Below are 17,938 nucleotides of genomic sequence, written 5' to 3' on the forward strand. Positions count from 1 at the left end.
AGTCGCCGAAATGGCCCTTGATGACACTAAACTTTAGTGCACCGTTGCAGGGGTACAGTCTGTCGGGAGCGCTGTCCGTGCTTTACCGGGTCTCCGCCTAGCACCAACACCTTGCCTTCCCCGGGGCAAGGGTCATCGGTACGTACTGTCTTATCTAATCGCAAAATGGCGTTCAAGTGCAATTATTGGTACTGTGCCACTCTACTGCAATGACAGCTAATAGCCATCAGTAGTCGCCATACACAGGGACAATTTTGCGGAAGGTCAATCAAAGTGGGGCAGGAGAAAGTAGAGCCAACCGTGTAAATAATGGGAATGAAGTAGCATGATTGCTGGGTCCCTGATGGCAATATAGAGAAATAATAAATCTAGTTGTACTTGTTCCCAAAGTCGGCGCTTCCAGTGCTTTTCGTCCATACCTGCATCAGGTATTGTCTTCGGTGATGTTGCATTGGTGAAGTGTGTAACCAGTCTCCAACTAAGGTACCTCATCAGAACTTTGATCGCGTAGAAGCTGCGAAAGCTTTAGTGACAACAACCCCTCATTCCTAGCACTGCACTTCCGTTACAGCACTGTCACATTGGGTAGCTTGCTTTGTCACCTAAGCTGCCGCCACCCCGTCACCAAAAGCTAGTAGAGGCGAGTACATAACCTGCACATCTTCTTGTAAACACCTAGCGACTACCCATGCGGCTCATGAACCACACCTTTGCCATGACGGCGAGGTGGGAAATCACTAATCAATTCGAGGGCGCTGCCTTGCCGGGGGGCGGCTCTTTCACTTACATTGTTCTTTAGAGCTCGTCAAACACCGCAGGCCGACATACCTCGGCCACAAAAGCATTCTCAACAATGTGAATGAGTTCATCTCATTCAAGAACGGTAAGGTCAGGGCTACAATTTCCAGCCATGCAGCCATCAAGTTCGAGGCTCCCTCTATCACCGAGAGTGACTTTCGGCATCAGAGCGACAGTGCGGTATCCTCGGCCTTTGAGGAGTACGATTAGGCAGCATAGCAGATGCCTTACCAAAGTATGATGCAAACCATCTTGCCAGCCACCCAGAGAGTGAGAGACATCACGGGTTGGAGATAGCAACCGGTCCTCGACTTTGTTAGAAGTGTGGGCGATTCTGAACGGTTTTCTAAGAAAAAACGACACTGAATTCGACGGGATCGGGATTGCCCCGAGGAGAATGGGCCATGGTCAAGACAGTAGGACAAGGCGGTAAATGCAAGCTCATTGATGACGAGGCTTTGGAATCTCCACTGGGCTTCGGTTATTAGCTCGCGGAAAATTGCTATTCGCCGAATCGCCCTGTTGACTTGATCTTGTAAGTCACCATGCCATGCTCATCCAGCTCTTCGCTGAAATTTCGCGGTTCCGAGTATTGGGTCCTGTGTGGAAGACAACGAGACATGCATGTATCAGCCAAGTGAGCCACGGCCGAGCTATGCCATTCACTCTAAGGTCAGACTCCCGGGGCTAAAGTTTGCCCGTTGAAGGAAGAACGTTAACTACACAGCAAATCTCGATGCGCCTCAGACTATACGGGTATCAGGTGCAGAAATTGTGTTCCCTCGTACCATAAATTCTCAAAGTATTTGTGTTTCATCTCTATGATGTTGCAATGGCAGCCCACTATCGCTATATTCACGACCAGAAACGACATGAGAAATATCAAGAAGATGTGTCGGCACCTGACTTCGAGCCATTCCTAGAGAATGGATAATACAAGTAATGGGAAGTGAAAACGTTTGTCTCAATTACATATGTTTGCCAAGTCCATAGTCCCTTTCACTATGAACTATTCAGTAACTCTTTGGTTGAAGATACTTATATCAACTCTCAACGCATTCTTTGCAGTTGCCCGGCTGCGTAAGTTCGGTATTGGATGTCCTAGCAGTATCGGTGACTGATGGCTTGGCCTAGCTACATGCTGCATTGGCAAAGACTATCGCTGGCGTACAGAGATAACAGGCTATGGTGGCCCGATTACCTTATATGGTCTTAAACAACCATCAGCTCTCGACCAAAAAAATCTCGATACAATCAGATAGAATCATTTGGAGTATCTTCCAAAGTGATTTGGGCAGCTTGAACTCCAAGAGTATAGCTACTTTTGTCTGCTTATAGAATTACGATCCAATACAATAAGAATCAGGGTGTCTATGGCGAATAGGATGTTCGGCTTTGTCCCTAGTCCCAGCCACTGTTTGACTACCACAGGGAGTCAAAGCGGTAGACCCCGTTTTCGGAGCAAGATCATCTCGTATTCGAGCAGATAGGGGAGTCTAGAGAGCCTCGTTTTCAAGAAATAGATTGATTCGAAGGCTCTACTCGGCTCTGCATTTGACCTTTTCCTTGTTTAAGGTTTTCCGAAATAGTGGCTACGTTGGCGCCTTGTTAGCTATCGACCTTCATGAGGTTATCCTTTTAGACTATGAGTTGACGTTGGCACAGGTCCACGACGGGTGAGAGTTACTTACTTGCGACGTACGAGCCCAGGTCTGTTTCCGGGAGTTTCCTCACAAAGAAATCCGGTGATCGTACAGTTAGTCCTGACTTATCTCAATAAAGATACCGACTAGACAAGTTCAGTATGTACGATCTCCACTAGTCTGCACCCATTCCGATTTCCACCGCACGTCGGTCTAGGCCATGTACCTATGTTTCCATTTCTGGTGCCTCCGACGAGCGCTTGGTGGGTTGAATCCTGTACCGCCTCCCAGCAACTCTCTTTCACCTTCTTCCACGCAAAACAGGGTGCTCAGGAAGTGATGCATGCTGCACTACCCTATGCTCTATTAGACACTTCAGAAATGACTCAAAATCCTACAATTTTCCGGGTTTCCCGTATATGGGTTCCTGGATATATCACTACGGCGACTCACAACCTGACCTTAGTTTGCGAGATACACGACAAACATATTGTTTGAGAAATCAACAAGGTTGGTTAATCTAGCTTGAATAAGATTCTACCATCATGTATCGGCTCTTCCAAAAGCTAGGGTTTGGTCAATGGTATGTCACTGTTCCACATAAGCCGCATCACGACGTTGCTCACAGTCTGCTACACATCTCCAAACAAAGACCATGGGAAAAGTTATCTAGATCTACATTCTACAGTCATTGGTTGTATATCTTGACACTAAATCATCCCAGATTCTCGACTCAGAAGCCTTCAGGGCATTGGGCGCGTTGATCAATCAAGAGTCTCCAGAGGCCTGGTAACTAGTCGGCTTGCTTCAAAACGCTTGACACACGGGTTGCCTCAATTCGATATCCAGAATTTATCACTACGAGAAAGAGGTGACTTTGCCATGGAAGTTATACGCTCATATGAAGCTTTCTACCGGTGAACCACACTCACATATTCTGAGTAGCCAGTCACTCCAATCTAAGACATCATGTACTGGGTATCGGTGATGAGGTTTGGGACATGTTTTCAATCGACGCCGGGGTGGAAAATTAGAAAGGCTAAAGCTCATTATTAGGATTTCTAGACTTGACTTTGCGGCTCCTCAGTGCCAAGTTGTCGAAAGATGAATGGTATGAATGCTCGTTAACTATCTGCTTGTGGTGACCCAATCCATCGATCTCGCGTCTGAGCGCATATAGATTCGATCTCCGTCACCACCCGCCATCTTACTTGCATCGAATCCCTGTGATTGCAGACTTATCAATACTTGGAGCAGAGAAGGTAGAAACTCAATTAGAGTGATACCTAGAGATCTACAATCCTCACGTGTCTACATGGAACATCGTAGCCCACAGGGGTGGTATAGAAGGTCCGTTGTCTGTTTCCTAGAAATTCACTGGTGGACATGTAACTATGGAGATGGCCATTTCTGACGCAGGATATAGGGGCAGACACAAGGAAGACGGATTCCCAAGTCTCTTGCATGAGAGCGTGTGGAATCTCGAAAGGTCATCTGATGTGCGCGGAGATGCGACGAAATCTGAGCAAACAGACAGCTTAAATCCAAGTAGAACTTTATCTCGTAGCTGAAATATCACCAGATGAAACACGTTGTTTCACGCGACTAGAGTATGGGTAAGCTCAGGAGGGATCAGTTGTCAATTTCCACATTCCTCACATGTCGTATTTGCGAAATGAGAAAACTAAGGTGGGTTGTGAGGCGACCAAAAATACCGGGCTTAAGACTTCGTTTCTTTTTCGATCGAGGTCGCATACGATCTCGTAGTCAGCCCAAATACAACGTTCTGCAAAAGCAGGCTGCGGAACAGGCAGGGCGAGGGCTAGCAGGCAGAAACAGCGAGCAAGGGGAGCAGAGGTAGCATTGAGGAGCATGGTGTCTTACCGAATAATTGCTTCTTTGGCTACCTAGTCGGTTCCGGTAGTCCCCGCCAATTGTAACGGCGATTGACCCATTCAACAGGAGCAAGGAAAGTTATTGCATGATGCACCTGAGTGACCGGCAACGCTGTTCATTTTCGCTGACACAACTGGAACAGATGGAGGGGTGGAGAAATTGTCGGAACTCACATCTCACTGACAATTACCGGATCGAGTGGAGCTGTGGACCGGCATGCAGGTGTAGGTACGCAGTATGTCACCACCGGCGGGAAGCTTCAAAGTTCCCGGCTCCTGCGCTGTCAACGGTACCGTTCGCGCCACCCCCCACGCCCTCGGGAAGCACTCACACCCCAAGCTTTTGATCGATGGTTCCCCGTCTCCCCGTCTCCTAGCTTGCACCTGTCTTAGCCTCTCAATCTTTGAAGGGACGTTTCCTCTTACTCTAACAAAGGCAGCGCCAGGACAAGACTGGCAAGCCAGACTCGGGAGCCTTCCGTCAATAGGAGCTGGGCAAGAGCATCCTCACTCACTCAGATACTAAAAGGGAACACTTTCACGTCTCCTCAAGTCTCGAAATCCCTCCATGGATCTTTGGCAAGAGGTGTATTACTCGTATTTCAGTGTGGCTTCGGGCTACGGTGTTCTAGAGAATCCCATTTCAAAATCCCATTCCAATCGCGATCGCACTTTGATGCACCGATTGAGAGGTAAATCACTGAGCCGATCTCCCCCAAGTAGGCCGATTCTCAGAGTGGTCTGAAATCCACTCGATCGTAGAATGAGTGGTGTGGCTTGTCTAGATCGTGGCGTTGTTCTATGTTGCTGCCACTTAACGAGCCAAAGGCAGGGGCTCGCCTCAGTGTCATGCAGCCCTGGGCTGCTTAAAAGTACGCCCGTATCATCGTGCATCAATTTCGTGGTAGGCTTCGAGGTCAAGTTTGCTCAAAGTGCTGGAGTAAAGAAATTCGCAATTGCGTACGGCCGAGAATACGCGGGGAATGCCTCGGCGCGTAGAGTCCTCATTAATTCAGCCTTGAGTAAATGTGATATGCCATGGACTGAACAGTGAAAACAGGGGTATCTTCTTCCCATGATCCTGGTGCACCCGGGTCTGGACTCGTGTTCCGAAGTCTATCAAGTCTACCAGAGGGCCGAAGGCCACATCATCCCGTTCGAATGGCCGATTCACCGCTCTCTGGCTCCCCTGTCTCTTGGTGCCCGAGCTGATTCATGCGATGCTCTTATGACCCCTTCTGCTGGCAGAATCGCCAGTTCGCGATGCTAAAAAGACCCGGCTGCATGCATACTTTGTTCAGTTTCTTTGTTCTCTTGCTTCTACAGCTGGCTGTGCAGCCCACTGTGTCGCAATAGGGGTGGGCCCGCAACTTGTCGCGTGCGGCACAGCACGTAGTAGGGCCTTCGCCCGGCCGTTTCCTTCACCAATTACTGTGGCATACAACAGGGTTACTTAGTTTCTATTCCTCGTAGGGCATGTTCATGGGCAGTACGAGGATGGCGGCATATGCTCACGTTTCATACCACTGACATTGCCCACCTTCTGCGAGGCATCTGGTTCCTACTGCTATGATGTTACCTCAGTCGGCGTTTAGAGACTTGGCTGGAATGAGGTGTACAAAGTCACAACCAACATGATCAACCCGAAAAAGTGCAGTTTAGCCGCGCAATTGTGAGTATTTCTCGAATACCGTAAAGAGCATGTTATCGATAGTCGTTGTGGAAATATTTAACCTTCAAATTAGTATACACTTATCAATTGTTTCCTACAAAACTCAATGCTTGCTTCTTCAAAGCAAAGATGTATAACTTCCGAGAAGGCGTTCAAGATTTTGCCAAGGCAACAGGAAGTGTGGACCGGCCAGCGAAACGGCCGTCGTTGTGCATACGCTGGTGACAAAAGTCTTGCCAAAGCTGCCAAAATCAACGAATCGAGAGACCTATCACTTGTGATTTAGCCCCCAAAGACCAACGCATTCGCGAGATCCACCCCATCTTGAATCTAAGCCATCCAAGAACCAGCATACGGCGTGTTTCGCATATTTCGCCTTCTTCAGCCTATATGAGGAGCTCTGTATATTGTGTAACCACCCTCTAAAGCGCGGAAGCGCGAGAAGTTCGCCCGGCGCAGTTTGAAGCCGGGCATCTTCGGCAGCGGGAGCAGTTCCTGGCGCCTGACGTCTGTCGGTCTCCTCTTTTCTTCTCGCGCGGATGCAGTCTTGTTTACCCACGCCACACATCTGAACCTTACCGCCGCTTGCCTGCATACATATGCTCATGTAGGCACGACATGACGATTCCGTCTCCCCCGGACGCCGCTGAGGAAACACTACAGGTGCGTTCGTAACAAGAACCCGGAGTTGCTGAGATCGGCCTGTGACCCCCCTACCCCTGCGATATGTCACCTCGAACTGTTCAACTGGCGCAAGGCGGACCGAGAAGGAGGTCAGGGCAGTTAGGCTTCCTCGAAGTGTGAGTTTCCATCGCACTCTGACTTCTCATACATTGTCGCGAGTCAATACTTTTAGATTTAAAGGCTCTCTTATTCTCCTACCTTTGTCTTACTTGCTTGCCATTATACCGCGCTCTTCATCTCTTCTCTCTTCTCAAGGCTGAAACCATCTCTCAAATCAACTTTCGAGATTTATCTACTCTTCAGCAATTGTCTCTCATCTACACATCTACACCAATCTCCAGTCATGGCGTTGTCGATAGATGTACAGCTTTCCACTTCGACGTGAGTTCTACCCCCTCACGTACACTCTTTTTCTTTGCGTCTTTATCTTCTTTCTCTATGTTTCCATTTCGCGGCTGTTCTGAATCTATGGCGATGACCTATCGGGTATACAATACTGACTTTGGGACAGTACTGGTGCTCAACGGCCCAGGCGAGCGAATGCAGAGGAAACTCGCTCCCAACGTGATGTGCGGTACACGATGTTCAGAAACGATCATGCTTTGTCAGTCGGCCTAGGCTTTACTTCAACGCGACCAACTTCACAAGTATCCTCTACGACTGCTGCTATCACCCGGCTCGACCTCAGTTACGGAGTCTCAGCCCGCTCCGGAGGCGCTGTCGGACAACCTCTCAACAACGTGCCAGCCAACCTGCGCGGCGCTGGTTCACAATTCCCAAATTAAGGGTTCAACGGCAGCCACTGGTTTGGCACCATGTGGTACCACACGTTCCCGGCGTGTGGCTGCAACATGCAACGGTGCCTCGGATCGGCCAGTGGTGGTGGATTGACTCTGATCTGGATCCTGGCGTGGGGGCTTGCCTCGAATGAGAATAGCCTCCCGTCGGGAAGTACCGAGATGGTGGTGCGCGGGAGCGGACACGAGTCCGCTCCGAAAACCGGTGGAGGAGACTCGGCCGGGTCTCTGGGACGAATGAAACAATTGGGGTGAAGAAAAACGTTAATGAGATCACAAAGGGATTACATAAGTTTTCTCTCGACGCCAATGATTTGCGCTTGGATGACGCTGAAGGAAAAAAAGGAAGCTGCAAATCTGATGGGTCAATGCGTCGCGACTAACTTTAGGAATGCAGAGACAAGTACTGAGAGGCGGCAGGGGCAAACCAAGCTGCCCGGACAACGGACCGGCTGTGGTTTTTCGCGAGGTTCTGCACATGCATTTTCTCTCTCTCAAGCTCTGCATATTGAAACGAATGCATAATTGGAGCAATTCTGGACATGGGAAAGGTAACAATTGGATTCGGGGCGTTTGGACCAACTATAGTTGGATGGCACCTGCCTCAGCGTGCGCCAGTTTCACCGGCGCACAACTTATTCTTGCTTTGGCGGGGTTAAGTTGGGGTGGGGAGCCCAGTATATTGTTCACACCATATACCTTATCACTTTTAAATATACTTACATAAGCTATTAGATAGTTTAGATAGACGAGTGATGGGGATACCCTTCTCATCCATCGGCATCACAATTGATTGTTGTCGACAGTGCCCAGCTTTCCAGTTTCTTTCATTCATTCATGGTCTTTGTGGGATTATCCTTGGGATGATCCACGTCTGGAAGGCCCGTTTCGTCCCAATTTGGCATGATACCCGCCAAACCTTGTGCACAGACAAGAGTCTAAAGAACGGACCGGACCCGTTCTTTCATCTGAATAAATCGACTTTATTTTGACTTCGCATGTCCATGATCGAATAAGTTGTCGAAATCAACTTCGAGGTGCAGTCGCAGAGTGATTCAGATCGATTCCTGAGGCTCACTCTCAAAACGCCGCGTAAGTCCGGTAAGGCCAGCACTTGCCCCGTTTTCCGACTCAACCGCTGGTCGGTGCACAAGGCAATTAGGCAGACGTTGGGCACGTGAGAGGCAGCCGCTAACGAATCTGGCGAACTGGAGATGGTTCGCGACAGATGCGGCGGATCATGACACGCAGGCGGGCGAGGAACATGAACGCATGGAGAAGCTTAGGTGCGTTGTTTCGCTGGGGGTGAAAGTGTAGTCATGAAAAATTTTCTCATCCCGAATTGACCAGTGGATGGATGGCCCTGAGGATTCAGAGACAGCCACGTACACTTGGACGTCAAGACCAATGGCAGGTGTCAAGCGCGCGCGGGCGCGCGCCCGTTCTGCACCCCGAATTTCTACTTTTGCGTGCATGCGACACTGCGACAGGTGAGATTGCGGCATCCAATGTGATTGCTGAAAAGAAAAAACTCTTCAATCGCTCGGGCTGAGATTGATCAGGATCTCTGTCGCGGCGGGGTCGTGGCAGATTACAGAATTTCCAGGTGGCTGAGATGGGAAGGGCCAGACGGTTTGTGATTGAGAAGGTGTCAGACGGAAACGATGGTGAAAATTTTGTTTGCTCGTTCTGGCAAAGGCTGGCATGGCTGACTGGATGATGGACTCGTGAGCGGTGCCTGAATTGCTTCGTCGCTGCGCAGTAGCTGCGCCTCACAGACGTCGGCACCGAGAAGACGCAGATTGGGGCTGAGTTTGTAGGAAAATGCTGCGCATCTCGTTGACGGGTAGAATTGTGGCTGACGCAAAATGGTCGTCGGCTACCTTAAGGTGAGAAAATGACGGAGGAGGACTGACGGGCGGGCGGGCACCTGCCACATCACAAAATTGTTCGCATGATGGCAGTCTGGCAATTTGGGTAATCGCGGGACAAGCAGAAACCGAGCAGGTCCGGACCACGTCGAATGATGCGTCCAGCGAACGTTGCTGAAGGAAACAGGCAGAGTTGCCGGAGCTGGAGAGAGTTCACATAGGTAGCCGAAGTCCTTCGTAAATAGCGGGTAAGTCCTTGCCTCCATCCCCGAGATATCTCCAAAACATTTTTTGAGAGAGCTGAATGTATCATCCAGAGCCTTACATGATGGTTACTGGACAGCTGAATTGTGAGGAAGGGCGGCCATTCGCCCCGTGCCTGTAGCCTTGAAGAGCCGACCGATTGCCGTCCATGTCAATCGACGAGCGGGCATCACTTCGTAGGTCTGGTGACCAATTGAGGTGGCTTGAAATTGATTTGGCAATGAAACACGCGGTATGAACCAGGCATCAAATGCTCCTTTCCAGCGCAAAGAGTTGAGGAGACGCCGGCCGACGGTACACCATACGCTTGGATGGGTTGGATGACATGTGCCGCGCGCTGGGTGGTGGAGTTTGGTGGTGGAGGCATTCGGTGTACGGTATCCGAGGTCAAGTACCTTGACAAAGCACCCATTGATGGAAATGGAGAACATCCTATGCCATTCGCGGGACTAAGCTTTTGGGGAAGACTTTCGCCTCTTCTGTTCTTCGTGAGTGCCCGCGGCAAGGCCTTTCCTGGTGGAACATTGGAACATCAGAGTGAGGAATTATGGATACATCATGTCTCCGCGATCTCAAGTGCAGGGTTCATGACGGACCAGGTATTCACAGGTATCTGTGGTTCGTAAGGTACGTAGGCAGAAACCGCCCGCCTCGTTCGAGGTACATCGCTCCATCAGAATTTCGCCGAACGAGATGAGATGGTCATCGTCAGAGGACCGCCCGGGGTGGTCGTCGTCAGAGCATCGTCCGAGATGGCCGTGGTCAGAGCACCGTCCCAAGATGCCGCACCGTTCCAGGATCAGGCCCTTAGATGGAACCGCATGTCTATTCTGTGCTTCTACCTTATGTACCCCGGCTGCTCGGGCAGGCACATACATGTATGGCTATCTTGCGTTGAACCCAAGAGCTCCAACTTCCTGTGCTCAAGCACCCTTTAAGGGCGGCGGGGCTACTGACTTTCGCGGCTCCAGAGCAAACCCATGTCACCGCGCATCCACTTGTTCTGAACTTCTGCCCAGTCTCCGGCTGCCCCCTGCACCATCCCCTACCGTATGTACTAGGTACGTACCGCCTGCACCTCAAGCTTGTGGCCCCACGGCCGTCATGCCGGGCAGTTGGATCCCTTCCCGCGACGTGGGAGCTTTCGCCGCCTGTCCATGGCCACCGCCGTTCCAATCTTAGATCCAAATTTTTTTGCTTCCGCGACCCAGGCAATACATAGTACGGTCCCGGTGGCCTGTCCCCTAGCTGGGTCTGGTCTGTGTCTGGGGTAGCCCTGGGCTTTGACGTCTCTTGGTCCATCCGCGACCCTACCTACCAGCATCAGTCACGACGATTACGGGTGGCAGCACGAAGAGGGTACCGGGCAGATCTCGGAGCCCTTTTGAAAAAGGAAAGATGAAGAGACCCGAGCCTGTTTCGTTCTTCCTTGAAGTACCTAGTTACATGTTTCTCTCTCGTCAGTGGAGTTCTCAATCGCGACCCTCCGTGCCCCCCTTATCGGCTCGTACCTAGGTAGACCCTCGCGCCGATACCAGACCGCGAACTTACCTCATGGGCTTTGAATGGACGTCTCCAAGCACGGGAGCTTCGCAAGAGCCAATAAGTGCAGATGACGAGAGCTTGACCACCTGAGTCAGCAATGGCAAGGCCCCGACCACACCCCTGCCCAAGGTGTAGCACGCCCTGTCTCGTTCCTCCAACCTTTATTTTGCCTCGCCCCTCCCTACATAGGTATTGCATCCCCACGCCCTCGTCTCGTTCCTTCGACCGACGTTTTGCTCTGGCAGGTGCCAGGTACCATACCTAAGGTACCTAGCCGGATGTCAGTGCTATCGCTCGACCGCGCACTCCCACCCGAGCTCTCCTCTTTCTGTCATTGTGCCTCCCTCGCCCTTTTCTCTGCGCTCCCCCCAGCTTTGCGATTTTTGCGACACCCCACTTTTACAAGTTCAAGGTGCTCTCGCACCAAGGATGAGAGAAACAAGACTACGTATTTCCACGCTTCCCGTTCTCTTCTGTTCCATCCCCCTGCGCGGAAATTTACCAGCATTGCCTGTCACCGGACCTTGTTCGGAAGTCTCTAGCCACACACCTTCAGGAGCCCTTTCGCTTTGCGTGTCGGCCTTCAAATTGAAGTAAAGGTAAGGTTAAGGTAACGTAGGTGGGTAGATACCGTGATTCATCTCTCGGCAAGGTACGTACTGTCAGCCAACCACCAAGACGCCAACTGGAAGGTGAGGAGGGACGGGAAGGAGGGGGAAAAAAAAAAGGAGCCATGGAGGAGGGAGCTTTACGCGGCACCAAGGTACTTAGGTACGACGCAGATGCCTGTTAGAAGCCCATTTACACAGGCCTGCGGTGGTCCACCTTTTCTCGATTGAGTGGAGGAGAGTGCTGCTGTCTGCCCGCTGCTAGCGCTGATGGATTCGGGCAGAGAGTCAAGCAGTGAACAAACATTACCTACCTTATGAAGCGGGATAATGGGTACGAGTAGAGGATCTATTGAAGAAGCTGCTTTTTCTCTTCGGCCGGCATGGAATGCCTCTCGTCTCCGATCGTTATCAGCACCTTGACCCCCATGAGCGCGAGTTGAGAACTACCTCCAGAAGTTGCCGATGACATATTCTTCAACGGAGCGGCAGAGAGGAAGCGAAACAAACATACCGTGGGTACGTACGCTGTGGAGGGGTGGATTTGTGCCTCGACAATCTGCATGTCACTTTCGAGTCTTGGGTCGCGGAAGTCTCATCTCCCTATGGGGACTACGTAAGGCAGTTGGGGTCTTGGACAAACACAAACAGCATCCCTTCAGGACATCTCCTTTGGGTTTGAGACCTGCGTTATATTAATGGAGTAACCCTGTGTGTGAGTCGGCAAGTTGCGAGCCCGCGAATCTTTGGGGGGACGGCGGACACACTGAAAGAGCGTTCCTGAGAAGCTACCGACAGGAGGTAACGTAGGTACGTCCACTTTGAGGGACTCTGAGCTGGGCTTGGGGGTAGTGGTGCCGCTGTGAAGCCAGGAAGCCAGAGAATTGCTGGGTCTTGGCAAGACTCGCTTTCCGCCGCTTGCTCGCCCACTCACCCCTCACCCACCACAACCACCACCGTTGCTTCCTCCTCGTCCTCCTCCTCCACCGTCACAAAAGCCGCCGCTGCTCTTTTCCCTTATTACCTCCTGCCTACCTCGCACTTTTTTAGCCTTCCTCGAGCTCTTCACTCTTTCAAGACGTTTAGCGTTCGCAAGTCAAGCTTCAGTGACATTGAGTTTTAAAGCAAGATCTAATCTCGAGTCACTACCCAGGGTTGTCTCTTCCCTACAACTCCCCGACACCACAAGCAACCTTACCCGGCAAACATCACGACCTTTCTACGCCCAGCCAGTCTACCGCTTCGTGGAAACTTGAATGGACCCAACATCATTCTACCCATCGCAACGAAACACACATTCACTTGCAAGCGCACCTTGACTTACCTTGCAACCCGCACCACAACGCCGAGGCGAACAAGATCCAGCATGGCCTCTGTCGCGCCCAAGCAGGGCTCAGCCAAGTCGTAAGTAACAGATCTCGTTGTTGCACTCCTCCGTAGCGCTGCACCGCACGCTGCTCCATGAGCACCATGACTTCTTCTTGGTATCTCAGCATCCCTCCCCAAGTCCAGCCCTACAGCGCCTCGAGGGCGAGTATGCCATGCCGGCTTGTATGTGGAGGCCGGCATTCGCTCATTCCTGGAGCTTGACCATCCTCGTGAGCAAGTATGCCACGCCGCCGCGCTTGTGGAGGCATGGCATTCACTCATTCCTGGAGCTCTACAGCCGTCATGATCAAGTACGCTATGCCGGCTTGGATGTGGAAGCACGGGATTCACAGTTTCCTGGAGCTTTACCACCATCGTCTGCCAGATTCGCGCCCTGGGCAAAGCTGCTCTTCATCTCGCGGGTTCGCAGGATTACATGCGGGTCTGGAGCCAGCGCTCCCAGGCCAACTCTACGTCAGGCGTGCCATGGCTTGAGTCTTGTGCCGGCGAGAAGTTCCGTATCATCCACCACCAGATTCCCTACCTCGTATCTTATTCATTCGATCGTTTACGTCGGGGTTCGGCTTGGCTGACATTGAGGTTGCTCAGAGGCACTTCGGGGGGACAGCTCGCCCAAGACGGAAATTCTAGAGCTGAAGCTGCGGATCGCCTCCGGGATTTTGAAGAAGACATCGATCTTGCGTTGGTGATCAGCGATCTTGCTGGGAGCCGTGAACGACAAGAAAGCCGAATCGAGCGTGACGTTGACGCAGTCATGTTGGTCGACAAGCTCATTCCTCAGGGCGAAGGGGCCGCCGGTGGAGAGGCTCAGCCCAATAATGGCCAGACGAATGACCTTCGAGGTGCTGGGTCGCAGTTCTCGGAATAGTATCGCGGTCGCCCTACAGATCAAGTCAGTGTCGGCCGCAATACCATACCGAGATATTGGACCCGTTTTGTCCGACAAAAATGCCACTTTTGGCGAGGTTCTTGGGTCGACTGAATTGGGTTAGTCAAATGGTCCGTGCTCTCATCGGAGTTAGCAAGGATCCTCTTTCCCCGAGGTCGGCCTGAGGGATCCCCTCATCTCATGTCATACGCATGAGGCAAAAACACCATAACAAACCGAGTCTTTTGGAAGAAGGCTTGTCATGATGAGTCGATGAGAACGAAGAAACGAAAGCGTTGCGAGCGGTATCGATGGATTTTCCTTTTTTCAAACTTTTTCGAGAAGAGTATGTGGCTATCTCATATTGAGGATGAGATGAGTGCGAGGGATCAAGTGCGGCTTGGAGGAAGTAATGATGGAACTGCGATTTATTTCGACTTTGGGTTGTGATTTCTTTGATTGTGTGGATTCGTGGCATCGTGTTTGAAATACTCGGCGTCAGGGGGTGAGTGATATGTCACACTCTCATGGTCAGGGTCCGTCGGCTTCGATGAAGCTCAAAAGAACTTCTCCCCTCGACCTGTGGATGCCATGGATGAAAGGGATAGATCAAAAGATGAGGGAAAGAGATGGAGATGCGCTATTAGCATGATGGCGAAGGAGTAAAATGTTGGAGGAGAGAAGTAGGTGTCTTCAGGAAAATGACACTTCCTCTCCTGATACCTAATCTGAGGGGCTGGGGCGGCATCAGCCAATGATAATCGCGCGGCTCTGAGCCCTCGATACCTTACCTTAGACCGGTCAAGACTTTTTCCGGACCTTTTCCTTTCATTCCAGGTTTCCCGTCGCGTACTCCAATATATTCCTTTCCGTGCTGCCTCAGACTTCCAAGTTGTTTGCGTAATCTAACCAATAAATAGTGCAAATTCTATATTTCGTGCATCCGTTATCATTGAGGCCTTACACGATGACATATAGTACATCTCCGGACTGGTGAGCCTGAACATGACAACCCTATTGAATGCATTACACCATGGCCTGCCTACCGAAAGGTATCTTCGTTCAATCCTTCGACATCCATCGTGGCCCTCGAAAGCCAACATGTCCGAAATTCGATGGAGATGTTCGACTTAAGTATTCCTCAGGCCTTCAAATTCTCATTACAAGCGTCTTCATGATTACCAGACACGTCGTTCAAGAATCTTTTTGAACTAGATACCCTTCTCACAGTCTCTAGGTCCCACCCACCAACCTTGATGTAGCTACAAACGGTTCCAACCATTTTATGATCTTTGGAAGATGCCATCAAACCACTTCTGAATCTGATCCACACCATCATGACCAACTGGAGTAACAAGCCCAACATACCCATCCGGTCGCAGCCCAACAACAGCGCCCTTGCCCGAATCAATCCCATACTTCTCATACGCTCTCTCAGGCTCTTCATAAAACGTCTTACCATCGCTAAATACCTTGTCATAATCCCACCCAAGCTTACTATCAAACGGGTGATACGCCTCATGCACGTCCCTCAGTAAATCAACCTCGTCTCGCGGCGCAGAGTGCACGAGCACAACATCAACGATACTCGGATCCGCGTCCGTCTTGAACTTGATCAGCCCGCTGTGCGGATCCGACGCGGGACCTAACGCGATGGTCGGCAGCTTGGGCAGGTAGCTCGACAGCCACGCGCCGAGGGCGTTGACGGTGTCGCGCTGGGCGGGCTGGGAGATGTCGCCGCCAAAGACTACGAGGCGGAAGCGCCCGTTGGAGGGGAGCTTGTGGTGCAGTTCCCAGAGGCGGGCGTCAGATTGGCGGATTACCTTGTAGGAGGGGAAGCGCTGGCCGAGTTTGCAGTTTGTGGCGAGGGATTGGGTGCTTTTCGCGGCGCTCTTTGTGAGGGTGTTGGGTATGTCGTCTTCGGTTTCTGGGTCTGCGTCTGCTTCTTTGGCGACGAGGACTGTTGGTTGGTAGTTTACGCCGACGCCGGTTGTGAACTGCGATACTCTACGTCAGCTCCCATCGTCGCTCGCACTCACTCTCGTCTCAACACCGAGAACCGGGCAAAGAACACTCAAGTGGCTTTGATACATACCATCCGACTCGTATGGAACGCCTTCTGGAACACGTCGTCCGACACGCCCGTCTCGCTCTGGATATCCTTTGGCGGCGCACCCGTGAAGAGCTTGGAGAACTTGCCATCAAACGCGATGAGGTCCTTTGCAATCTTCTTGCGCTCGAGCTCGTAAGTCGAGAGGACGTCGCGCGGCAGGATGTTCTTGCACGCGAGGCCGATCTTCCAGCCGAGGTTGTAGCTGTCCTGCATCGAGATGTTCATGCCCTGGCCCGCTTTCGGGGAGTGCGTGTGCACGGCGTCTGGATCATATGGTTTAGCTCCTGGAGAAAATCGATTGAGGGCAGAGATATGGGGGCTTTGCTTACCTCCCGCGAGGAAGACGCGATTGAGTTTGCTAAAGTGGTCGCCTGTTCGCTGACCGATTTGGTAGGCCGTCCACCTAACAGCACGTCAGCGCCCATCCACCGCTGCAAAAAGAACATTTGTCGAACTCACCAGTCGCAGTAGTGGTACTCCAGCTTGTATGGGCTAAAGATTCTCTGCGCAGACTTGAAGATGATCTCTGGCGTGATCTGCGACCTGTCGACGCGGCCGCCTCCGGCTGAGACCTCCTTCAGCTGGATGTAGAGACGAACCATCCTGTTCTCGCGAGGGATGATCATCAGTGCGCCGGCCGTGTTCTGGATCATGGTCCGGAATCTGATGTCGGCTGTCACAAGTTAGCATAACTACATTCGCAGTGTTGGATCAGAGCAGCTTACGGAAGTCGGTAATGGGAACAATATCCATCACACCCCTAGAATTCACCGTCAGCTCAACACCTCACCACACCTTGTCTTACGCGCACTCACCAAATGGCATCAGTACTCTCCCCCTTCATCTCAAACTCCTTCCCCAGCGCCTTCCTAGTCCACGAATGCGCCCCATCACATCCAACAACATACTTGGCCCTCACAACCTCATCCCTCGCCTCTCTTCCCTTGGACCGATCCAAGATCCCCGCGACATCGTCCTCGGCCAAATTACTCCGGAAAATGCCATCGCTAAGATTACTCAGCATCTGCGTCGGCGTCGCCTCCTCCTCCGTCAAGTGCCGCAGCGTCACCGTCACAGGATGCGCCTCCGGATCCGGGTCCTCGGCCGCGGCCTCGTCGATCTCGAGCGAAGTCGGGATGACCATGCGCTCGACCTTCAAGGGTGTCTCGTTGGACGGGCACGAGGCGCGGATGCCGTCGATGAAGAATTGCTCGATGCGCCCCTGGTGGAGGACGGACTCGGTGAAGCGGGAGAGGCCTGGGATCGTGTTTACTGATTTTGCGCTGCGCTGGATTGTGCCGTTCTCGTCGGGGTTCCAGAAGCTGACCTCTAAGTTTGGTGTTAGTGGAGTCTACCGAGGTCGTGAGGTGAGGTTGCGCGTACCGAGCATGCGGTTTGCTTCTTTCCATACGCGCTCTGCAACGCCGAAGCTGTCTAGGATCTCAAGGGATCTCACTTGGAAACTGTGATATATGTGAGTACTTGTCATGTCATAGAGGAGCGTGATTCCCTTACCCATCTGCTTGGCCAGAGTAGACCTTGGCGGTCCTCTTATCAACAATACGGGTCTTGACACCGAGTCTGGACAACCAGAGAGCCAGCATAAGCCCAGCAGGGCCAGCTCCGATGATGAGGACATCGACCTTGCTTTCTGGAAGTTCGGTCATGTTGTGCACCACTAGGAGTTTAGAGATTCAGAACAACAGTGATGGGGAGCAGGTGAAGTAAGTTGTTCGAGATGTGGGATAGATGAGTTAGACTAGAAGTAGTTTAAGAGTACTAATTCATATA

General features: G+C 51.6%; 1 protein-coding gene and 1 further gene across 1 annotated transcript; one reads left to right on the forward strand and one right to left on the reverse strand.

Annotated features, from left to right (window-relative positions):
* The first annotated feature begins 13,143 nt into the window (after positions 1 to 13,143).
* HER10_EVM0003619 lies at positions 13,144 to 14,034 on the forward strand.
* A 1,283-nt stretch (positions 14,035 to 15,317) lies between these two features.
* Positions 15,318 to 17,814, reverse strand: HER10_EVM0001393 (FAD binding domain-containing protein; the record flags this gene model as incomplete). Its single annotated transcript, XM_035471141.1, has 8 exons — positions 15,318 to 16,031; positions 16,130 to 16,410; positions 16,477 to 16,550; positions 16,607 to 16,820; positions 16,873 to 16,907; positions 16,963 to 17,476; positions 17,531 to 17,610; positions 17,663 to 17,814. 8 exons carry the CDS (start codon positions 17,812 to 17,814, stop codon positions 15,318 to 15,320), a joined length of 2,064 nt encoding a protein of 687 aa, XP_035327599.1.
* Between the last annotated feature and the right edge of the window lie 124 nt (positions 17,815 to 17,938).

This window comes from Colletotrichum scovillei, assembly GCF_011075155.1.
Source record: "Colletotrichum scovillei strain TJNH1 chromosome Unknown Contig00010, whole genome shotgun sequence".
Taxonomy (NCBI): Eukaryota; Fungi; Ascomycota; class Sordariomycetes; order Glomerellales; family Glomerellaceae; genus Colletotrichum; species Colletotrichum scovillei.